We start from the raw sequence: 26,328 nt of genomic DNA on the forward strand, positions 1-26,328 counted from the left end.
TAGTAAAGTCTGATGTTCTTTCAGGGTCAGGGGATGCAGTCTCCTGTTGACTGAAACTGAAAGATAGCATGCTTTTATTTAGGGCCCTGCTATAAAGTAACTTAACCTCAACCATTCTTCTGAAGTTTTGCAAGTTATTCTCCTGTGTTTCAGTCTCCCCTGTTAAACAGTTACAATAGTGTATAAAAATATCTCTTCAGCACACACATCTATACAATATGACATACAGTTCTAATACATTTGTAACACAGGCATATAAATCATGTTGCTATTCACAAATGAAACACAACCACTTACAAAATTCCAGATAGATGGGCTTGGCAGTATCTCCTTCTGTCACACTTCTATATAAATCATATTAATATTCACAAATAACATATAATTATTTACAAAATTCCATATAGCTGGGCTGGCAATATTTCCTTTTGTGACAACATACACAAATGATAATTTCATTGTTTTTGACAAACACTTAATGGTTGCTAAAAGTTCAACTCTTCAATTTCTGAAGGTGTGTATGCATATTCATATATATACATAAATACATGTATATATATGAATATGTATGTATGTATATATGTCTCCTTTAAGACATATTGACATACCACACAGTGTACCCTTCCCTCTGCTAAAATCCCCTTATCTAATACTTTAATCCCTACCCCTAACAAAATACAATGCACCCAAATGTAATTTCACCTCTTAACCCAACACACCTCTGAAGGTACTTCTGTAAATGAAAACACCTATTTTATTCCTCCTTTGGCTTTTTCCTTAATCATTTTTCTACCCCTAGAAGCCTGTAATCATGTGTATGTATAACATCTGCCTCTTTTTCCCATACTCATAACAATGTGTGTTCCTTTATTTGTTCTTTCTTGAACCATTAACATTAAGAGCTATAGGTTTGTACATTTATGAAATTCTGACATTTTCTCATTTCTTTTCTAATATTATTCTAAATTATGTCATCATTCATAAACAAAAAGACTGGATCGTTTGCTGTGGAATTATAAACTCTTCAAATTGCAACCATGGTAACATGTCTTTCTTTTTATCAAATTGTTGCAAAAAATTGCATATTTTACAATTTCAAGGGTAACATCTGGAAAAAAACTCCGTTAATATGCAGTATGACCTTTATGCTTTTATTAATATCTCTAAGGGTTGACAGCTGTGTTGTAAATAATATTAAACTCTATTAATTTTCTGATACCCACTTTATTCTATTCAGGATAATGCAGAGTCAGAGTCTGTTCTTTCGACCAACAGGCAGAAAACAAATCCTTGATGGGATGCCATGTTATCTTAGGGTGAACACACTTGACATGCTCACCACACACACACACACACAGACACACACGCACACAATGTGGGCAGCCTTCAGGATTGTTGTTTTATCCACCCTCGTGTCTCCAGGATACGGAAGGATACCAGAATAAATAGTGAAGAGCCCACCTGAGCATCTGAGGGCATGTAGTCTCAGTATAGAAGCCATCTCCCTGCAGACAGTGAACTTGAAATGAAGCATTGAAAGGTAGCAGTGTTAACTAGTTCCCCACTAAGCCACCTACCTTTTGGTTAGTGTCAGAATAAAATTATTCAGTAGTTTCTGCTCATGTTAGGTAGTAAAACTTATGAAGAAAATTGATACCAAGTTATGACATTTTCTCATGTGTTGAAGGATGTCTGAGATACTGTTGCCACAGTGTCAATAGACATGATCGTGAGACAAGGAAAAACAACATTATCTTGATATTGTTTAAAAAAAAAAAGGAATTGTCCAGTTCCAATTTTAAAGTACTTGTTTTTAGTTAAGAGTCTCTTTCCCGGATCCATAAGCCAGAGGAAAGAAAAACATACCTGTTTCTATTCTTGCTGTCCACCTGGGTAATTATACACATGTGATTTATCCAGCTACACTACCTACTCAACCGTATCGCCTCTTTCCTCACTTTTATTTATTTTTTTTATAATCAACCTTTCCTCCTTTTCCCCATCTCCAAACCACCACTTCTCACACACCTAATGCAAGCCTTCACTTATCCAGCATGCATTTCCACATCACTACTTTTCCCACAAACGTATCCAACCTTACCCAAAGGTATTCTGTTCTTCATTCATAATTCTCATTACTGAGGTATTTAAACTCTCTCATGTCCTAAAGTAACCTAACAAAATGTTTTAGCTGTTTTTTCTGTTTCCATTTTTTTTCTTGTTTTTTACTTCATATTCTTCATTGTTATTGCTCATATTTTTAAATTTACTGTGATTTCCCAAGTTGTATTTTCATGTTTTATTGTAATTTCCTATATTGTATTTATTGTCTATACATGGAACTCTTTTCTGCAGGTGTCCAGTGAAAAAGGGTCTTTATCCCAGTTGGCCCTTCCCAATCAACAAAGACAAATTAATAAATAAATATAGAACAATCAATGAAAGCTATGCCTGAGCAGATAAAAAGACTATCTTTTTGCAATATCAGACTTCTTCAGCAACATATATATTTGTATGTAGCTTATATTTTTGGCAACTGTGTATTCTGGTGTGAGATTATCCGAATCCACAGAGTGCGGCTGTAAATATACTTTCTCATAGTTTATATGATCTTGGAGAGATTATGTTTATAGCTCAGAATAATTGGGGGGAGAACCCTCACATTAGTGGGTTCAGAGGGACTCACCCCTTAAAAGAAAACTTTTAAAATTTACCGCCAATCTAGAATATAACATTAAGTGATCGGCACTGAGTTGGTGAAGCTCAAATATTTGGTGCTTGAGTTAATAACATAGATCCAAATGTACACTGCAGTTTGTTTGTGTCTTTCGGCTTTTCCCGGTTAGGGGTCGCCACAGCGGAACTCCGGTCCGCTAATGATTGGCAGTAGAGTTTTACGTGCTGGCTTGCCGGGCCTAGCGCACAACCTTTAATGAAGGAACGCCCGTTCACGCATGTCGCCACACAGAAGACGCTCTAACTGAGAAGTATGTTTAAATAGGATTATTTATATGGAAAATTAATGTTCAGATTTTTTTCTAAAAATATGGGGGGGGGGGTAGAAACAACAGGCATTCAGTCTTGTCACGCTTCTGAGTATAAGGTGCTCCTTCCCAAAATGAGCCAGAACTAACTAATAATTACGTGTCTATATTAGAACACTGAACTTTCAAAATTTCAAGTGTTCTAATATTGACCCGTTTTCAGTGAACGCTGAAAATATCGAAGAAACAGAAAAACAAATTTTTTTCCTAGGGAAAGAATTTGGTTGTCCATTTCTGTTGCTTCGGTATTTTCAGCACTGTGGTGGAAAGTTACGGGTCGGGTTCAGGTAAGTGTGCGATTGTGTGGACGTGAGGGTTAGGGTGGGTTAGGAGAGTTAGGGTTAGGAGGCGGGTCAGGTAAGTGTGCGATTGTGTGGACGTGAGGGTTAGGGCGCAGGGTAGGTGAGTTAGGGTTAGGGCGCTGGTGAGGTGATTGTGCAGTAGTGATGGACCTTAGGGTTTGGGTTAAGGTAAGTGGATAGTCAGTGGTGTATGTATAGTTTAGTGTAGGGTTAGGTGTAAGAGTTTAGGTGTATGTGTGTGGATTGCTGTTTGTTTGGTGTGCTTGTGTTGTGTGTATGTGTTTTGGAACAGCAAATTTTTTCCCTAGGAAAAAATCACTGTTCTGTATGTTCGATGTTTTAAATTTTCAAGTCATAGGGTTCGATATTAGAACACTCAAAATTTTTAACGTTCGGTGTTCTAATATAGACCCGTAATTACAGAATTTCAGTCTCTTTATCTAAACAAACAAATATTTCATGTAACTCTCAGTACATTCTTCAGACTGCAGGATAACAACCTGTATCTCTTTTTGACTTTGTGGATGACCTTCAAACTTCTGCTTTGTGGGACAACTTTCAGCAAACCTTGTCTATCCCTGAGACTTCACTTGGATTCCATTCTCATCTTAGGAACACAGGAATCTTATTCTTGACAAGATAATGGGCCTGAAATAACTTTACCTGCAGTAAACTCCCACTGAGTTCCTGCTTTACTCCTGCTTGCCTTCTTTACTCAGTTAAACATAGTCAGAGGCACACTGTTTCTAAGCTCAGCAGCCACTTTGTATATGAGAGAGAGGGACTGACCCCATAAGAGAATATGCACATTAACTGTAAATAGACTTGCTGGTCTCATTAATCAGATATCCTTTCATCAATTCAACTCCACTGATTTCAAAAATACCCATCTAAATGTATATATTTTATTACTATGTTGTTCTTTTTTCGACTTTTTCCTGGTTAGGGGTCGCCACAACGGAACTCCGGTCCGCTAATGATTGGCAGTAGATTTTTACGGTGCCAAGGTGCCAGCTCGACACCCAGCCTTCAACAAAGGCACGCCCATTTTACGCATGTCTTTCGAATACCACTCGACCACAGGGAGAACATGCAGACTCCACACAGAGGGTGCTCCAGCCGAGAATCGAACGGGAGAACCTCTTGCTGTGAAGCAACAACATTACCGCTGCACCACCATGGCTTTGTGTTTGCATTTAATGACATGGTTGGTATCACTAGGTTTGTGACCCGTTTTCAAGGAAGACACAAGTTGGGATTAATACAGAGAAGTGTTGTGCTGACCGGTATGCTGGGAATCTTCCATAGTTTCTTGCTGAAAGTGTTATATATGCCTTTCTTGTCAGATATTTCTAGTTTTGAGAGTTCTTAGGATCATAGGATGTTACTAGGTTATTGGCCCGTAGGCCCTTATAAGCCTAGCCACGAGTTTAGCCCTTGTTCCAACAAATCAGCACCCGATGCCCCTGTCCAGCAGGGACACAGGTGGAATCCCAGGGTCTATATCACAAGATCAAAACTTTAGATACTTGAATACCTAAAGCTCAATCTGTAAATCTTGAAAACTAAAAAACGCAAATGGCCACATCCACACAGGGAAAGAATTTGCTTGGCTGTAAAAAAAAAAAAAAAAAAATTTTTAAACCCAAATCAAGTGGGGGGCTGTGCTCCCCACACCCCCCAATTAAATATACCAACTCCGAGATCACTCTACATTGGAGAAAAGGGAAAATTTCACATAACGGCCAAGTGAATTCTTTCCCTGAAGAAAAATTTGCGTAAGTGGCCGTTTTCGGTTTTTAGCTTTCGAGATTTACAGATCGAGCTTTAGGTATTCAACTACCTAAAGTTTTGATCTGATGATATAGACCCGAATTCCAGAGGTGTAGTTTCCGTTCCCTATATCACTATCCAGGTTGTGCTTAAAAAGGGTTAATGAGGTACTCTGCTTGATGTGGAGAGGGAGTTTGTTCCATAGAAGGGGGAGTTGTAGGACACAAATCTGTCACAACAACAAGTCGTATTGATGTCACAGACTAGGTTGAGGTCATGCATGTGGATTAATCAAGTGGAGCTTGACTTGTAGATGTGCAGCAGTCCAATCAAGGCGGGGTCTGAGATTGCTTTGTATGCCAGACAGAGGTCACCTCTGAGGAGTCTGTATGAAACTGAGTAGAAAGGCATGGCTTTTAGCTTGTGTAGGGTAGATGTTTGAGGCCCTGGATTCTCCTGGTGAGGTACCTCTACAGTCTCTCCAGCTGCTGTATGTGCTTTGTGAGGTATATACCAAAAGGGGCATTGTACTCAATAATGGGTCTTTTAAGGGAAGAATACAGAGATGTTATGAACACCTTGTTCCTGGATGAGATACCCTTACTAATGAGGTGGGCCATGTAAAAAGCTTTCTGTACAACAGAGGCAATATGCTGGTCAAAAGTCAGTTTGCTATCAAGCTGGGTGCCCAAGTCCCTCATGACTGATTGCATAATAATTTGTAGCGACATCACTCTCCTCAAAGGGAATGATGATGCAATTTTTGGCATTCAGTTTGAGGCCATGTTTCTGGCACCAGTCATTTGTTTGGGTGAGAGGATGTCCACATCACTAGGGGAATTGATGACAGTGCCCAGCTTGCAGTCATCTGCAAACTTGTTCACCCATAGCCCATTGGTTTTGGCCTGCACCTGAGAAAAGTATATCCCAAACAACAGAGGCTCCAAGACTGATTCCTGAGGTACACTGCTCATTACAAGTCTACTGGTTGAGGTGGCTTCCCCTATTTTGACTAGGTGGGCTCTGTCAGTGAGCCAGTTTGCTACCCATCTGGTAACATACGGATTGATGCCTAGTTGAGAGAGATTATCTATTATACCCGAGTGGGGAATAGTATCAAAGGCTTCGGCCAGGTCAAAGTAGGTGGTGTGCATCATTTTCCCCTCGTCTGTGGCTTTGGTGACTGTCTCAAAGAATTCGAACAAATTTAAGAGGCATGACCTCCCCTTGATGAAACCAAACTGTATTGGATCAAGTGTTTGGAGGTTGCCAATGTCTTTGTTAATGAGGTCCATGGTAATCTGGTCCATGGCCTTGCAGATCAGGCTAGTTAAGCTGCTGGGTTTATAATTTCTTGGATCAGTGTTCACTTCAGCTTTGTACAAAGGGATGACAGTGGCTGTCCTCCACTCAGCTGGGACAAAGACTGTACTCAGACTTTGGTTGAATAGGGTGCCTAATGGTGCTGCATGTTCCAGCCTGAGTTCATGTAGGATGCAGGCAGGGATGTTATAGGGTCACATGGAGGCTGTATTTTTTTGTCTTTGGGAGGGCAGTGATGACTTGCTCCCTAGAGATAAGGGGAGCGGGGCAGGTGCTGGGGATGTCCTGATTTACTGATGGGGGGGTGACGGGGGGGGGGGCGAAGTTTGCACTGAACCTGTCAGCCAGCAGGTTGGCTATATCCTACGGCATTTGTGTATGTGGTGTCCTTGACCACCAGTTCTGAGCTGTTCTGAGTGCTTCCTTTGAGGTTGTGGACATGTGTGAAGAAGGCCATATGATTGTCTTTAGTAGATGTGGCCAGTTTGGACTCAAAGTTTGCTTTGGAGGATTTGACTAGTGCTCTTATTTACTTATTCAAACTAAGGAGAGCTTGCTTCCAGTTAGGCACCTGCTGCTCCTTGGTCCTAGACAGCAATTTTTTCCTTTTATTATAGAGTTTATTTTTTGCAGATGTCCACCTGACAGATTAACGCTTCCTTGAGGAAGAGGATTTTGTCCTATCGGGTATTCTTGATTCCATGCAGCTGTATAAATGCTTGTATAGTACTTTGGTGTAGGTTTGGACCTATGTACCAGTTCCTATGGAGGGGGGGAGAGGGCTGTGAAGCTGGTTATACCTTCCCTAAGGAGGTTGTAAAAAGCTTTGGAGAAGTTTTTTTTTGTTTGACCCTAGCGGGGGGGGGGGGGGGGGGAATGGTGATTTCGAAATTGACCACTTTGTGGTCGGATATTGCCAGGGAGGATGACATTGTAGAGATGCTACAGTGGTTACTCATGTTGGTTAATACCAAGCCCAGGATATTTTCACTTCTTGTGGGGGTGTCGACCAGATGATCCTAGGCATTTGCATTGACGAAGTCAAGGAATCTCTGGGAATTTATGTTTTGGCATGAATAGTTCTTCCAATCTATGACTGGGTAGTTAAAGTCACCCAGGATCAGGGTAAAGGATTGAATCTTGATAGATTCGAAGAGGTCTAGACAGGTGGAGTGGGCATTTTGAGTCAAAGATGTGGGCCTGTAGGTAGCTATGATTTGAATAGGGGTCTTGTCAGTTGTTAACTGCACATGGAATGTCTCCTGTGCATCATACTGTTTGACCAGCCTGGAAGTGTGTATGCCTTTTATATGTATTGGAGCTCCACCTCCTTTTGCTTTGCTGCTATGGCTAATGAAGTGGAGAGATGAAGTCATATTTGACCTTACTAGTTGTCTGAGTTGATTGCTGTTGACCTGTATAATACCTTATGGAATTCTTGTCATATTTTATAGTTGCTTGGTTTTTCTGTCCCGAACATCATGTAGTGCATGGAGAGGCATGACTGTACTCCGAAACTAGTAAAAATATAAACTTAAGTACTTCCATAGTAAGAGTGCTTATGGGTGCATAACAAAACCATGTTAAGGACACCCTGTTTACTGCTAAGATTGTGTCTCACTCCATAGACTAATAGCAGATAGTGCTGACTGGCAAAGAACAGTGGTAACACCTAAAATCGCTTTAAAAGTTGTTAGAAAATCACTATGCATGTTCTATTAACTTTTAAGTGGATTATAGCAGAATTTTAAAAATTCCCCCAATTTTGATTATTTTCAGCCACCATTATGTTTGGGTTTGTCCAGAATTCCTATGCAAAGACATTGAGAGCCGTGCTGCTGCTGGATATTTGATAGTACTTGCTAAGTGCTAGCCGTTAAAACCAGTAAAACACTTTGCAGTCGAGTACTTTTTTTTCTGTAACTGGTTGTAAATGGGGCAGGTAAAGCTTCATGCACTACAAAACATTCTGATCGGGTAGATCATAATCCTTTATTATGTACTCTTGAAACAGATACTGAGATTCACCTGTTTAGCTTTGTTCTTGAAGTGAATTTCTTGGAATTTATGTCTCAAATGCATAGTATAGAGTAGTATGATTGGGGTGGCAAAGCTCGAGAGTTGAATCTTGGTATCCATGTGGAAAACACATAATTAAAGGTTATGATCAGAGACCTGATCGTAATTTTTTGTACTGCATGGTGCTTTATGTGCTTCTTCTGCAACTAATTACAGGGGGGAAAGCACCAAGTGTTTTGATGGCTTTCTGAGACCTAAAGCACTTAGTGAGTGCTGTCAGAAGGACAGTGTAACACAATCTCCTGCGTTTACACTCACCTTACAATGCCTATCAACTGTCCAGATTTTTGCGTCATATGTTTAGTAAGTTCCTTATAAAATCTATGTTTTTCAGACAAATTTGTGAGGACTGAAGTCACTAAATAATGATATATATTTGAATAGTAAATGACTGTAATCAGCGAAAGTCAACTCAGTAAATACACACAGCACTTCTGTCCGCTCTCCTAGGTCCCAAGAAAGTTCATTTAATATACGAGTGATTCTTAATACAATGCACTGTGCACTTTAAGGAATTAGTATATTTAATTGATACTTAACTGATGTATTAATTAATAAGTTTGATTGGTTTGACACTTGTATATAACCCAGGATGTAATTAACGACTGTGTTCTGATGAAGTCTATAGTATTAGATGAAAGCGCTTAACAACAGGAGTTTTACAAATAAAGTTGAGTTATTTCTGGATTTACACTTGGAGTTTTCTTGGGACCTAGACAGCGGATAGAAGTGCTGTATATATATTTGGATGTCAAACTTCATATTCATCACAAGATGCAGATGAACACACACATCCTGTTATTCGGAATGAATAACAGGCAGAAATAATTTTTTTTATTCTGCCCTTGTCTTTTGCTGGTCAACACTAGCAGATTTGAGACCTGACCTTAACAAGTTAAGCAGGGATGCTTAACATTTGTAAAATTTGTTAAGATCTAGTCTTGTGCTATAGTAGCAATTAACAGATTTTTTTCCCAAATATCGGAGAATAATTATCTCACTCCATGCACTACAAGGTGGTTTGATCAGACACCCAGTCATCATATTCTATGTGCTTATCTTTTGGTAAGGCAAATATTTTTTATAACAGCTTTGAAAACTCAGATGTTTTATATAAAGTAGTAGTTCAGTTTCAACTGCATGAACACCTTGAAATAAATTTACTAGTAAGTTGCTACAAATGTGTATAAATTCTGAGCCTGTACTGAAAACTGAATACACATTGAAGATATGGACTGATGTGTTGGAAGATTTTGTGTTTTTGAAAGTAGAGTGTAACACATTCTGCCATATTTTTAATGTTTTAAGTATCAGGGAAGACAGATGAACTGCACATTGCAATGGATATCTGAAGTTTTATTTTTTGAGGCGTCTGAAACACCATAATGTTGTTTTCTAAAAAAAAAAAAAAAATATGTAAAATATGGGGAATTATGCCATGAAGAAAATTATGACAGGCTGAGATTCATGGACAGGTGCTCTGCAGGCACTCTGTGATCATTTTTGAGAAGAGCCGCACAGCTAATTAGACGTGCAATAGGCAGTGAAGAAGTCTAGCACTCACAGGTGGGTATGCATTCAAAAGGGTGGGGAAAACAGTGGGTGAGCACTAACATTCAAATTGGGCAAACAGATACAAAGGGTGGAGAAGTATCAGTGGAGAAGGTTGGACAGTAAACAAGGAATATGAGAGGAGATTTAAGGAAAGGAAAATATCAGGATGAGAATAAGGTAGAGGTCCTAACATAGCTAGATGCCAGAGTGGTCACAGGGCAAACCACCCAGGCATCACTTACCTGGATGGCTGATGGTCTAGTTGATCCCTTGATGGCCTGATAGGGCAGGCCTGCTGATTGTGATACTTATTGCTACTTTTTGTTGTTGGTATATAGCAATCAAGTATTTTCAAGATGAAGAGTATGTGAGCATGGCATTGCTCTTTATATTGTGTTGTGGTCCTGTTTAATATGTTGTGTAGTTGTACAGCTCATGGAGACAGTAGTACATTTGCCTGTGGCATTACTGTTGTACCATATGCTACTGGGAAAATCAGAGCTATGCTACATTTTACAGTTGCCCCATTGATGGAAGTGTGCCTTCCCCAATGTGTTGTTAATGAGCATGTGCTTGGTGGGGGTTGAACGCCACAAAATTCATTTATTTTGGTATGTTGACGGTTTGGGTTTTGAGACGGTGCTACTATTTTCACTTAATTTTGCTTTTGACTGATTGCATACAACATTTTATATAACTTGATTTTCTGCAAGCCTGATTTGTGTTAAATATTTTAGTTAATTGATGTAAACCCCTGCTATGCCATCTGGCAACTCTGCTTGGACTGTTCAAAATTGCTGAATACTAAATAAAGTGTTCTGGTGCCATAATATTACATTTCATTATTCCAACTCAATGGAATTTTTTTTTGCTGAAATAGTCCTGATTATGTGGTTATTTAAATCAACTTTAAATGCATATCTAGAGTCTTTTCCACTATGACTATTAACGCTCCATGTAGACATTCACACTGAAATGTTATTGTCTTGTTTCTTGCTTGGCATCGTAGTCATGTTTTATGTATATTATTTATATTGCCTAATGTGCTACTTTTTAAAAATTGAAAAGGATGTCATAAGTAAAGATGAGTTTACAGATTTGCAGCCAACACATACAGTGAAGCCTTTAGGGTGTATTAAAATGAGGCATTCAGTAGGTTACTGTATGGTAAATAGCTGTTCTTTATGTACTGTTATATTTCCCCATTTTTCAGTCTTGGTAAGTGCTACAGTTTTTCCTCTAGTACAGTAGACTCCCTCTTATCTGGTCTCGCCTAGGACTGGACCTTAGGCTGGATAAACGAATGGCTGATTAATCAGAAAATGCATAAAAAAAGCATTTATAGGTTGTAAATCAGCTAGAATAACAGGATTTCTGTTAGTATGCATTTTTCTAATGAATATGAAGTCTAAAACTGAAATGTCATTATTTAGCCCAGAGGTGGCGGAAGTGTTCTTCTCTGTTGCCTTTTGCTACGGCAGAAATTTGATGGCTGGTTAAAGAGGAGTTTTATTAAAGAGAGGCCAGATAAGAGGGAGTGTACTGTACAGCACAGTCATAGCCTATGTGCATAATGGTCCAAGTGGTCTATTGCTCATAACTCATAGTTCATATTAAAATGTAGTTGTTTAGTTCTACCATTTTTTGTTTGTTTTTATCAGTGTTGTGTGCTGTGAGAAACAGCTGATAAACCATGTATGGGTATGAGTATCAATGAATAAACAATCATTACCCAAAACCAGATCTGGTTTATTGCTGTTAAACAATGGTATTATTTAAAAAATCTTACTTTTTTAATAATGCAATTTTATGAAGGAACTTATTGTCTGTTTCTATCCTTTATTGTGTTTGCCTAAAGGCTTTGTTTACAATTTGCATGCATAAATCTATAAATGGATGGCATTTAAATGGTGCGTCTGTCTACTGTAATTAGTGTAAATTTTTTCACTGTCACAGCCTGGAATGTTTTTATTACCATTAAGAACAATTTATTTGAACTGGCATTGGAATATCTTTCTTTTATCACCAGTTTTACTGCTCAGTGTTTTACACAGACGTAACAGCTATTTGTCATTATTGTTTTTATTAGCTTATTTAATTCATTCTGTTTTTTACATCTTGTTTATTGCATGTTTTTATCTCCTTGTATATTTGTAAGGAGAACGTGAGAAGTGTTTGAAGGTGATTTATCTGATGGACAACACAACAAATCATTTTTGGCAGACATTGGGCTTTTTTGCTTTTCTCCACTGTTGTGTGGCTGTGGAGTTGTTACATATCAATTAGGAGGTTGTTTGGAGTCCCCCCTCATATGGGAGTGTAGGTGGGCCTTGCTCCCTGCAAAAAAAAAAAACAAAAAAAACAGCTTATTCAATTGTTCGCTGAATGTGGCTTCTAGTAATATGTTTTTAAAGGTTTTGCCTGCTGGAGAAATGCCATTCACAGTATAATCATGAATCCTTTGTACAGTGTTTGGGTTCAGACTCTTAAATAAAGTTGAACTTGAAATGTACAGTACTGGTTGGTCGCTCACCCAGCATACTCTTCATCCTCTTCTGAGTCCTCAGCAGTGAGACTCTGGAGTATGTTGATGGATCTGTACAGAGCTGTTTATAACATTAATGTGTGGAAATGCAAGTACTTAAAGATGGTGTAAGTAGTGGGTGGAGAAGCTTCACGTTTTATAGGAATACTTGGACACGTACAGTATTATATTAGTTTGCTTCATATTGCTGTGACATATGCTTATGCTTTATATATGTAAGTAGATGTTGCTGTTCACTGATGCGAGTCTGCAGAGATGAATTACTGATGTGTTACGCAGGGATACATACTTTCACCTATACATCAAGGTTGTCAGCCAAACTTTAATATTCCAACAGCTCTTTTACAAACAGCTAACAGTCTGTGTTGAAACTTTGATAAAGCATGTTTAACTGGTGTCACATTTCTCAGTCAGAAAATGACCACTGGTTCTGAAAGTCATGCACTTCTTTTAAAACAGTGTTCTTCAATCAACTTTTAACAACTGTTCAATTTGGCTGAAAAGATGCCTGCACAGTACACCCTTTCAAGTCAAGGGCAAAAGCTTGGAGTACCCCAGAGTTCTGTCATTGATCCAGTTCTTTTCTTCTCCTTTGTCAATTCACTCACTCATGATCTACACAGGTTTAATAAGATCCTCTATGCTGATGGCATTTTCCTACTGAAGTCTTCTCACAGTCTGTCCACACTTCTAAATTCAATCCATGATGATTTTAAAAGTGTTTGGCACTAAGTCCATGTTCAGCGTCTTACAAATAACACATCAAAGACAAAAAATATGTTATTTGGTACACTTCAAAAACAACTGCCCTTAACAATCCAGTACAACCTTTAAACACGTAACATACATTTTGCTGTGCTGCTGGACCCCACCCAGAATTCAGTCCACACACTGATTTTATCAACAGCAAAATACTCCAACAATTAAAACTTTCTTACTGAATTGCATACCCCCTCTGCCCTAACACAAGATACTGCATTACTAAAAATGATCTTCTCCCAAAACTAGAATACTGTCCCCATCTTCTCACCTTAGATGACTCAAAAACACCCTAAACAAACTTGCTGCTGGGTTAATCCAACATATACCAGAATATGCCACTGTAACTTACTCCTCTCTACCAATACCCTCCAACTAATTGAAGGGCCACTACTAAATTTCTAAATATCTTCCTTCACCTTGCTGAGCCCCTCACAAGTAGCAGTGACCACACCGCTACCACTTTTAATTACACTGATGGCAATACTGTCTCCCTGCAATGAACACCCTTCACCTTAGTTTGCATAAACAGGCCTTCCACAAACTTGTCCCGGCCATGTGGAACTTAATCCTTTCTAACGTACAAAACAGTCATAGCGTATCCCCTTTCAGACTGTCACTAAAAACACATTGTATTTATGCAGTGCTAAGAACTGCTTCACCAAATGTCTGTAGCACCATTCCTGGCCACTGACATACATTATTCTATAACTCTTTTTGCTGCTTCGTATTTCAGATGAGCTACCTACGCTAAAATACATTCTCCAAAGTTTTTTAAGCATTGACATATGTAGCAAAATTGTGTCTGTTAATATTGCATTTACTTACATTAGATAACTGTCTCAGTTTTGAATATTGTATTTCTGTCTGTGTAAGGTAACTTGTCTAACTATTTGCTAATGTCTGAAATTTTACAGGGTTCTAATACTTTAAGTTGTTTGTCTGTTGCCCCAGCTATGGCTGAAAAGGGTCACTAGACCAGCCTATGTACCAGGTTAACATATTTGATATTTAAACAGTATATCTGTTCACTATAGTTGCTGCCATTTCATTAGATTTGTTATTTTATGTTATGTAATGTCGTATGTGGAGGGTGGGCACATTTGAGTGGAGAAAATACATGTGCGATTTTTTAAGTGATTTGAAAGGAAGGGGAGTTATCTTTCTTTAAGTAAACAAATGTTTTGTTAGTTCTCTCACTTAGCAACATGGTGAAACTGATGGGCCTATATCTTGGTGCTGTTTGGTTGCTGTGCTAATTGATGTTGTTTTCAGTTCATCTACTAAACTCATTACTATGGGGAATTTGTCATTGTATCCCTGTTATGCTAATTGTGTGTAGAGCAATCTCAGCTTGTTTGAATTTTCACTTTTGTCAGTGCATAATTCTGCCTTAGTACATTTTGTTGTTAATTATGATGCCTGTTTGAATAAAGCCATATTAAGTATGTTTGAAATTACTGAATGTGATTGACAAAATTATGGAAAATGAGCATACGCAAGTAGAATACCCTCGTATATATTTCATGAATACAAATATTTGTTTTTATGCCACAGTTGCTGGTACTTTTGGTTTTTTGGGAATACTTTTTTATGAACCTGCTTTCACTGTTACCTATATTTTATATTACTCTAGTTCTACCTGTCCCTGCTAAGTGACCAGATTGTCTCTCCTCGTAACCGAAGTGCTCGCTCAGTCCTGCATCGACCCATATCAAGTGGGAAGCAAGTGTTTAGCACAAGACCAGAAGAATACCCTTTGACACAACCTATGCCCACAATTGCTGCAAAGCTTCAGGTAAACAATTCAAAATTATGTGTAGGACTTTTCCTTAGAAATGTAGTAGGTAATTGTAAGATTGCCTCTAATAATGAAAATAATCTGGGTTGTCAGTTTCCATCATAAAAATTAATTCAAAAATCATAAGCAGTATAATAAACAAGTGTTGTAAATGTATGGCTAGTTACCTTTAATAGTGAGAGAGGTGAATACTATAATATTATCATGTGCTATGAGGTATTGAAAGAGATCTGACATAGAAATTGAAGGAAAACTGTTGCAAGATTTATCTCTTTCATTCCAGGAGACTAAACATTGCAATGGAACCAACCCGGTATAGCAGGAAAAATGCACAACAAATCATATTAGTAAAGACCGTTTGGAAAAGGCTACATTACTAATTCACTGCCACATACTTTTTGCCATATGGTTATACACATTATTACTTGCTGCATCTTGGCCTCTTGTTTGACTTCTGAGCAGACTCCATGAAAACAGTAGTTTTTAGTGAGTACAGTATTAAGCTGTGTAGCACTTGAAGGTGGCCATGTCACTTGTAGCACCATTTATCACATAAGGTACTGGTTTCTGAATTCTGCTTCATCCCTCTCATGTAGATCACATTGTTGTCTTATCACTTAGTTAGAAAAATGCTGGATGAACCTTATTTTGGCTTATTTTAGCTAATGAAATAAATATTGCTTTCAGCAGCAGACCCTGACAAACACTAAATTATTCTTGCTTCTTAATGTCACTTGTTGGAAATGGTTACTTGGCAGTGAGATGACAAAATAAGAATGAGATGCTGTGATATGGACTTATAGAAGCCATTTTAGACTCTTTTATATGGGCATTTCTTCATATGATGTAAGAGGTATAAATGTGTATGGGTAAAAGTATGATTACATATTTTATTAAAATTATTTTATTTGATGTGCATACTGTGCAACGATAAAGTTCCTGTAAAAACAAATATGGAGATAGTATATTGCAGCTCTTGACAATTTTACATTCTGATTTACCCCATCCCACTGCATTGTGGTTATTTGGGATTAATAGTTCTTTCCTTACATGAGGTGCCCCTTAGAGCAGTTACTTATAAATAACATAACTCTACCTTGCAAATGTCCAGAATATTGCAGAATGCCTAGATTTTTGCCTCATATTTTTGATCTGTTAAAATTTGTGGTTTTCTGGCAAACAGTTGGGGACTGAAGTAACTGAACAATGTCAGACATTTGACTTTCTAATTTCATAACCTTCAGAAAATGTATGCTAACTCAAAACCTGTTATTTTAGCAACTTTCTAGGTTCATAAGAGCAATATTTAAAATCTGTCCCCCCTTTTATTTTTGGTGTTTTCCAAATTTATCTCGCTAATAAGTTGAGAGATATTATCTACAATCAGTTTAAATATTCTCAGGATACAAGTTAAAATAAATAGTTCAGATTAACAATCTATGGCAACACTTTTCTTATCTACATTTAATGAATAAACTGACAACTCATACTACAACCATTAGTATGTCTTATAATATGCTAGTTGTCATCTCTTGCTGCTCCTTCCATTACTGGAAATATTTACATTCCTTAATATGTACAGCTTTCCTTTTTTACTTCTGTTGCCCTTTCTTTTTCAGCTGAACTGATCCAGCAACAGATTTCAGTTATCATCATCAAAGCTTTTGGGCATAAAATAGAGAGATTGGCTTAGAGAGCTGAGCAGAGGATGACTTGTCAGAAATATGCAGGAGAAATATGTTTGTCTCAATGATATTCCTGTATGGCATCCAAATGTCTGCATGAGTTACTAAGCCCATATCCTTTAAGCAAGAGGTGCACTCTAGAATATGTATATGGAGAAACCCCTCTTGCCCAAACCCTGTTAGGAAAACTGACAGTGCACTTCCTTTCGTGTGATGCAACCATCTTGCTCATTAAGCTCATTTATATTTCTTTACCATTTATTCTTTAAGGATTGAGGCAACAGGTTTTAGTTCTGGCATGGTGTTTTTATATGTTTGAACCATTGTATGTAGGGGCTTCATCATTTTCCAGTATTCCTTTTTGCCAGATTATTCTTTTCTTGCTGTTACCCCCCTCCCCCCGCCTTCTGTTTCTCTGTTTAGTTTGACTGCTCCGAGACTAATCTAAGAGGGATGTAAATAGTTAAGCTCACTTCCCCATTACTTTGTCAAGTGAAGTATTCCAAGACCATCTTATATAGTGACACCATCTTTATTCTATAAGGCAAGTAGTCCAATCAGCCCATCAAGTTTTCTTTCAAGTTAAGTATTTATTTTCTGTGTCACTTTACAAATTAAAGGTAAATGCCATGATAAACAATGTATGGTCTATGACCCAGGTTCACGTGCAGAAGTATGACCTGATGGGAAGCTGTGAATAAGCTCTGCATGTTTCCTGATCATTTGTACCAAAAGCAGACAGAAGAAGACTCTAACTAGATTACTCAGTCATAGGCAAGTCTTGTACTCTAACTTAGCACCCCTTCTTTCCTGATGTGATGTTCCCATCATGCTTTGCTCCATGCAGTAACTGTTTTTGACCTTTTAGAAGCTCAGCTATGGGATAAGGAGGGGAGATTACAAAGTAAAGGACAACCAGCAGCTGATAAGTAAAAGGTTTCAGAGAATATATAGGTAAGGAAGGTGATTTAAAATCTTTCAAACTGTATATTCAGTGAAACTGAATTATAATTATTACTTAAAGGTTTGAATTTTGTGCCATAATTAAATATTGATATGAGCAAGATTATACTTGACTCTTATTTGTACATGAAGAAATTACATTTGAAAGCTTTATTTGATGATGCTCCTGTTTTACTGGAAACGCTATATTCTATGAATATAGATTGTACACTGCCATTATATTCAACAGTTAAGTTGCTTCTGGATATTCATGAGATAGTTGTTTGAAGTATTAGAACTGACATATTTCAACACCTTAGCCTAACATAGAATGAGCATAAAGCTGTTGTTCATGAGGCAATGATAATATCTTTATGAAAGCCACTGGTAAAAGTTAGAAAATTATTTTAGATAGAGTGAAAGCTACATTAAATAATTCAGTCAACTATAAAAATTCTGACAAAACTAAAACTGATTTTATTATATGAAACTATTGATAATGGTTTATTTTTTAATAATATCTGAGGAATTATTTCTGTGTTTGGGTGGAACAACTTTAATTTACCTTAGATATATAATTTATCAAAAAGTTCTCCAAAGTGTGTTCTGCCTTTCCATTTGGATTTATCTGGCAAATGTGTAATAGTTGGAGCATACGGTTAACCCTTTGAATTTGTAGTTCTGGGGATACAGAGTTTAATTCCCTCAGTCTTCGTTTGCCTACTGTGACCTTGAGCAAGCCACTTAACCAGGCATTAGTGCCAGGCCACCCCAGAAAAGGGACTGTGTGTCCAGTGGGCCTCCCTGGTTAACAAATGGTTATTGCTATTATTGTAATAATAGTGGTCAGAATTACTTACTTCATAGAATTTATGTCAGACTTCTTAGGTTTTGTCCTGAAGCTGTCTGGGCTCACTCAGTTCACTAGAAGTTGTGTTTATTTTTCTTTTCAGATAAAGATATGGCAATGAGTAGCAAGGAATGATGTCCCTCATATTCTTAACTCGTCGTAGGCTAATATTTCCCATGACTATAATTTAGAAAGTATGTAGTGGTCACTATACACTTATGCTAATTATGAGAACAAATTTATTCAGTGGTGGTCAATTTCAGGAAAGTTATCTTTGATAAATAATCTTTTCCTATTTGAGGGGAAACATTACCTGCAGAAATTGGTAACCTCAATAGGAACTCTGATTGCTCTGTTATTTGCCTGTGCCTTTTTACTGTATAAGGATGCTAAGTTGCAAGCCTCCACTTAGATAGGAACAGTAAGCTACCAGGCAACCACCTCTCACTCCCTCTGGATAGACCAGCTTTGTGTCATTCTTTTTCATTCCTCTCTAACCTTCTCCAACAAATGCCCAAACTAGTACTGGAGCATGGACAGCTTGATGGGTTGTAGATAGGCCTTCATCCCTCTCTGCCACAGAGATTACTGGGTTTGGACTGTGTTGCCTCAGGGGGATGCAAATGATGGTAAGCATTGTGCAACACAAGAATTAGGAGAAATTGAGTGAAGGAGATTTTGCCATTGATTCTTTATCTTTCTTGAGAAACACATTAGGGACATTGACTGTTTGAACGTAATGACTTCCGGTTTAACTGCCATCCCATTATATTGCACTGTAGTTGTAAAATAGATGATTCTGACTGTGTCTCCCCTTATTTGAGACATGGATGCCAAGAAATGCACCTCAAGAGTTAAACTCAAGAGGTGAAACTTGGCTTCAGTGTTGAGGACAAATAATATTGGGTTATGATCGGAGACCCAGTCATACTTACTTGCAGTGCATGGAGCTTTATGTGCTCCATGTACTAGTTGCTGTTAGCTACAGAAAAAAACAGTAAGTGTTTGGCTATTTTTTAAAGTCATAAAGCACTTAGTGAGCACTGTCAGAAAGACAATGGAACGCATTATTGTTATGTTACAGAAAGTCAGGGACAGGTTATTACTGCATACAGCAGGCAGAAACAAGTCTGTTTTTAGTGCTGCCACTGTCCTTTGCTGGTCACTACTGGTAGGTTTAACCGCCTAGCTCAATACCTGATCTTAACAAATTAAGCAGGGGTCCATAACAGTTGTTAAGATCTGGTCTCACACTCTAGAAGCAGTTGACTGGTTTGTCTTTTTCATGATATTGGAGCATATTCACCACACGTCATGCACTACAACTTATTTATTAACTGGATGGCTACAGAGTGACCAAATTTAAAATGCACCCTATTTCTGTTACTTCTTGCTTGATGCGTTTATGTGGTTGTTTTAGAATCTCACTTCATGGTTTTAACTTTGTCATATCAACAGCTCACATTAGTGTGTTTAAAAAAAAAAAAAAATATATAGATATAGATATATATATATATATATATATATATAAATATTTCTGGGTTCCAGATGTTTGCTCGAATGAGCAAACGACCGAAACCCAAATGGCTGGGCATAAGTGCTTTTCACCGAAGAAGCACTTTCTCTTAAGTATGCCTGTTGCAGAGGCTGTACTACAGTGCAGGTAAGGGAAATTTCCTTTTCCCCACTGTAGTGCGGTCTCGGAGGGAGAATATTAAAGTAGGGGGGTGGGGGATGCAGGGGGGCAAAGCCCCCTTGCAAAAATGTTAGTGTTTTTTTTTTTTTTAACATACTTTAATGAACGCGCTTTTTCGATAAAAGTGCTTTCGTTAAAGTGTGTTCAGTTATTATGGCTTCAGACGTTTGCTCATTCGAGCAAACGTCCTAGATCTAGATATATATATATATATATATATATATATATATATATATATATATATATATATATTTGTGTGTGTGTGTGTGGACAATATATATATATTTTTTTTAATAAAATCTAAGGGTATTTTAGTTTCTGTTGGCTAGCTATTTTCTACCCCTAATGCTAGAGATAGATTTCCTCTTGACTCTGGTCTTTGTCTTTGCACACAGTGCAAGCTGGAGAAGTTGTTTGACCGCAACTGAGCTACAAAATATAAGTATATTTTGATTATTTTTACAGATTACTGTTTTATAATTTAATATATATAAAGCACTTTGTCTATTCAGAATCTTCACAAATCCTTATCTGTTTAAAAAATTTCATTTGACTCTGTAGTGCTTTTCTGTCTTAGGCTATTGTATAAACTGAAACATTTACTCTGTGTAATTATCTCTTGGCTAGTGGGGGCTGGTTCTTTTGTGTTCTTGTAAAAAAAAAAAAAAAAAGTTGTTGTTCTGGTCTTTGTGTTTGCACACAGTGCAAGCTGGAGAAGTTGTTTGACCGCAACTGAGCTACAAAATATAAGTATATTTTGATTATTTTTACAGATTACTGTTTTTATAATTTAATATATATAAAGCACTTTGTCTATTCAGAATCTTCACAAATCCTTATCTGTTTAAAAAATTTCATTTGACTCTGTAGTGCTATACTTGGTGGCTTTGCAGTTGCCCGCCCCTACTGTGACACACCTCCCAATCTAGTGTCATTAGCTCATTCTCCTTAATACATAGAGAACATTTGATAAGGCCTTCTGTTCCTCCTTTTTCCCTTTTCAAAAAGTAAAACAAAACTTTTTTTTTTCTTTTTCGCCTGAACCTTCTTGTGTTCTGACTGTCCTTCTCAAACATATTGGAAATATACAGTATATTTCAGAGCATTTGTTATAACTGATTTAAGTATTTTTTTTTCTGGCTTTTTGAATATTTACTGCTTAGCGACTGCATCTTAGCCTGTTTATACAGCTCTGCATTCTATTTAAACTGTTTTTGTGTTGATTAACTGTTTTGCACTCTTAAAAAGTTATTTGTTGCTTAATTTTACCTGTATGCTAACACACTCAAGTGTGCTAGCCGCTTAAAAGCATTTATAGCATTTACTGTCTGTTTTTTTCTTTGTCTCTGTAAAAAAAAAAAAAAAATCTCTTGTTTTCCCACCTTACTGAACTAGAGTAGTCCAGTTTCAGAGTTGCTGATCCCTGGGCTTTGTTTTTAGTTCCTGTTACTGATCCATTGCCTTATTAGGAAGGAGGGAAGTTTCTTTGCTTACCAGTGGGAGTGGGAAGCACTGAGCAGCCTTTTTGTCCAAATTGGTGAAGTTTCAGCCAGAAACTAGTAGTCCATTGGTCGTTTTGGGCCAATTCCTAGCTCCTTTCAGCCCCTGCTATAAAACACGCTAAACACGCGTTTTCCAGCTTGTACCAACTCAGCACAGATCCTCGTGGTGGCCTGCAGAGTGATCCAAGCAGCAGAGAGCTAAAAGAGTGACTTTCTACCAGATATAAGTATTTTTGTGGCTTTCCCACTGTTATTAAGCTAGCGACTGCATTTCGCCTGTTTTACTGCTACTTTAAGTGATTTCTGCATTTTACACTGTTTATTGCACTTTAAGTTACTAATTGTTGCAAATTGTTTCTGTAGGCTACACACTAAAGTGCGCTAGCCGATTTACAGCATTTATAGCATTTACTGTCTGTTTTTCCTTATCTCTGTAATAAAACAAAAAATCTCTTGTTTTCCGCCTTACTGAACTAGAGTAGTCCAGTTTCAGAGTTGCTGATCCCTGGGCTTTGTTTATAGTTCCTGTTACTGATCCATTGCCTTATTAGGGAGGAGGGAAGTTTTTTTGCTTACCAGTGGGAGTGGGAGGCACTGAGCGGCCTTTCTGTCCGATTTGGTGAAGTTTCAGCCAGAAACTAGTAGTCCATTGGTCGTTTTGGGCCAATTCCTAGCTCCCTTTAGCCCCCTGCTATAAAACACGCTAAACGCGCGTTAGCGCGGAGTTGCCACTGTTGCACACAAGAGCAGTGGCGGTTAAACAAGGTTAACTATTCGGGCCATCTAAATTCCACTCTTCAAATTTTCCCTTAGAACTACCTTCCTCGAGCTGTACTGCTGACTGCTGATCTAACCAGCATATCCTATAACTGAAAAGTTCATCTCTACTTGATTCCCAAGTAGACTATTCTCTATCTGTAAAGCCTAGCACTTACTCCTACAGTACTTGCACCTTGATAAAGCACTCTTATTATAGATAGTACCCCACCAGCCTAAAACCCACTTCCCCCGGAGTCCTTTGAAAGTCTCTTTATCTACTACTTCTAGTATGTCGAGGGATCAGTTGCTAGTGTCCTCTCCAGCTCAACTGGTGAACCTGGGAATATTGAGGCAATGTTACAATTGCCTCATGTACCTGAACAATCCTCTCCTCCTCCCACAAAACACAAATACATGCGAGAGATGCAACTATACGGCCAAACTGGAGGCTGAGCTCTCTCAACATAGGACTGGCAAGACCAGACAGGAGGAGAAGGTAACCACACACAATACATACCCAGTCACACATGGTACCATCACAACTTCAAATCATACACATACTCACACAAAGACATACTCGGAGGCTCTGATCAATAATTTACCAAAACAGCAGAGGCCACCAAAGCAGACACCCAAACAACTACCACCTCACGACCCAACACATGCAACACATAGACCACACAGTCAGAGTGTCAAACAGTCACAGCCCTTAAGGCCAAACAAAATGCCAGACACACTTGTCATTGGTGATTCCATAGTCAGACACACTGATGTCCCGCTCACCAGACTGAGTAAGGAGAAGGTCACAGTAAGCTGCCTGTCGGGCGCTAGAATCCGCCACATAACGCAAGCACTCAGGTCTCTCAACAGCAGGTACAAGTGCGACTCAGTCATTGTCCACGCTGGTGTCAACGACCTGAGATGTACCTCCTTGGACTACATGAAAAGGGACATCGAGGAGCTCTCTGATTATGTAGCCCAGGCAGGTATGACCCTGACCTTGAGCAGTATCCTACCTTCACCTAGAATGATGCCACAATACAGTGATAAGATGATCAGCTTTAATAATTGGCTTAAATTCTGGTGTCATTCAAAGGGGATCCAATGTCTGTCTGCCTGGGATGACATGCTGGACAAGCCACGCTGCTTCACAAGGGACGGCTTGCACCTGTCACCCCTGGGCTTCCGGATATTGGCAAAGGCTCTTGCCACCCCATAGTGCCTTTTTAGGCAAGGCTCAAATTCTAAACCTACCACCCTAGAACACCAAAAGGAAAAAACTAAGGGTAATGCTGCTCAATGCCAGAAGTCTCACTCTCAAGATGCACGCACTCGAGGCCCTTCTCAATATGGAGAACATCGATGTCTGTGCTGTGACAGAAACCTGGTTCAAGGCTCCTGAGAGCACCCCAGCACTAACAGGTTTCACCTCATATCATGCGTTCGGCCCCAAAATCCGGACAACAGCAAGAAAGGAAGGGGGGTGTCCATATTCATAAAGGACACCCACACCTCAAGGTTGGTGGCAACGCACGATGCATCGGAGACCATCCAGGTGCAATTAACCATAGGCAAGACTGCTCTGCAATTTGTAGCATGTTACAGGCCACCCTCTCAAACTCAGGAACCTCACATGGCCTTCCTGAAAACATTGGAGGATAAATGTATCTCCAAACACCATCATACTAGGTGACTTCAACTACCCTAATATAGACTGGGAACACTACTCAAGCCCAAACACTCTAACCCAAAGATTCCTGGAGTTCATAAACTCAAATGCCATGGAACAACTAGTCACCATCCCCACAAGAGGAGAAAACATACTTGATCTCATCATCACGAACATGGGATCAAAATGTTCAACACCGAAGTATACCCCTCACTGGTGAGATCAGATCATAAACTAATCTCGCTGGAGGTCCTCATCCCGCCCCCACCTGAAACAAAAAGACCACAGTGAAAAACTTCTCAAAAGCTGATTTCACACTTCTAAAAACTAGTGTGGTCTCCTTTAAGGCCCCTGAGCCAGTGGTAAACATTACTCAAACCGCTGAATCACTTACAAATGCCTTCTACCAGCACCTACAGGACTGCATGGATCAGGCAATCCCAAACAAAACTAAGACTCTCTGTACCAAAGGCAAGCGTCCAGTCTGGTGGACCCCAGCCATAAACAAGCTCTACAACAAAAGGAGGAAGCTACTACAAGATAGAGCAAAATCCTTGAAAGGTAAGACACCTTTGATCATTATAAGTAAAAACTAAGAGCTCTCATAAAATCATCCAAGGCAAATTTTGAGAGAAAAATCTCCAAGGACTCTAAAGACAATCATAAGGCCTTCTTTAGCTATGTTAGAAACCTAGGAGGAAACTCCCAGATATGCTCAGAATTAGTTCAAAATGATGTGAAAATTACTGAACCTACACACATTGCTAACATACTGGCTGACAGGTTCAGTGCAAACTTCTCCCCTCCCCAAAGGAGAGATATCTATTCCAGAGGATTGTAGCCCCAAACATCTCCAACGCCCAGGTGAGAACTGCCCTCACTAAGGCAAAAACACAGCATCCATGGGACGGATGGTGTCCCGGCTGTGTGCTTCATGAACTCAACGAGGAATTAAACCCACAGTTAGGACAGCTGTTTAATCTTAGCCTCACCTCAGGATACGTACCCAAGGAGTGGCGCCACGGCGACTGTGGTCCCACTTCATAAGGGCGGTGCCTCCACAGACCCTGGAAATTACCGCCCCATTAGCTTGACAAGCCTTATCTGCAAAGCCATGGAGAGGATCATAATGGAACTCATAAATAAAGACATAGGGAACTTGCAGACTTTGGATCCAACCCAGTTTGGCTTTGTCAAAGGCAGATCCTGCCTCTTAAACTTGGTTGACTTTTTGAGACAGTCACCAAGGTCATTGATGAGGAAAGGCAGTCCATACAGCCTACCTCGACCTGGCAAAGGCCTTCGACACAATACCCCACTCAGGTATCATCGAAAAACTCATCAGCTTGAATGTAAACCCATACATCACAGGATGGGTTGCAAACTGGCTAAGTGACAGAACCCACAGGGTCAGAGTTGCTGGAGCCATGTCAGACTCAAAGCCTGTCACAAGTGGTGTCCCACAGGGCTCAGTCCTGGGTCCACTCTTGTTCTGCATCTACTTTTCTGAAGTACAAGCAAACACAGGAGGGTTATGGCTGACAAAGTTTGCAGATGACTGCAAACTGGCGCCATAGTCGAAAACACATCTGACACAGATATCCTCCAGAAGGGCCTCACAGAAAGCGGATAACTGGTGCCAGAGCCATGGCCTGAAGTTAAACGCCAAAAATGCATAGTCATACCCTTCGGGAAAAACAAGGTTACCCCTAGCTACCATATAGGTGGCAATCCACTGAGCACAGAAAAAGTCATCAGGGATCTGGGGACCCAAGTTGACAGTAGCCTTTCGTTTGACACTCATGTTGCTAAAGTAGTTAGGAAAACCTTCTATATCGCCCACCTGATCATGAAGGGATTCACATCTAGATCAAGGGAGGTCATCGTCCCCTGTACTCATCACTCATTAGACCTATGATAGAGTACAATGCCTGCTCGAATGTATCTGACCAGACACCTGCTGCAGCTTGAAAGGCCCCAAAAGTTCCTCACCAAAAGGATAAAGGGTCTCAAAAATATGTCTTATGCTGCCCGACTGAAAGAACTCC

General features: G+C 39.0%; 1 protein-coding gene across 1 annotated transcript in view; it reads left to right on the forward strand.

Annotated features, from left to right (window-relative positions):
• The window catches only part of LOC122795855 (xanthine dehydrogenase-like), a 5,725,158-nt gene that overhangs the window by 2,024,130 nt on the left and 3,674,700 nt on the right, over positions 1–26,328 (forward strand). Inside the window, exon 17 of the mRNA XM_044064255.1 lies at positions 15,013–15,174. Within this exon, the coding sequence (XP_043920190.1) occupies positions 15,013–15,174 (162 nt within the window). The remainder of the gene's footprint in view (positions 1–15,012; positions 15,175–26,328) is intronic.

Source organism: Protopterus annectens, chromosome 2.part2 (genome assembly GCF_019279795.1).
Source record: "Protopterus annectens isolate FY-2018-M chromosome 2.part2, PAN1.0, whole genome shotgun sequence".
NCBI lineage: Eukaryota > Metazoa > Chordata > Ceratodontiformes > Protopteridae > Protopterus > Protopterus annectens.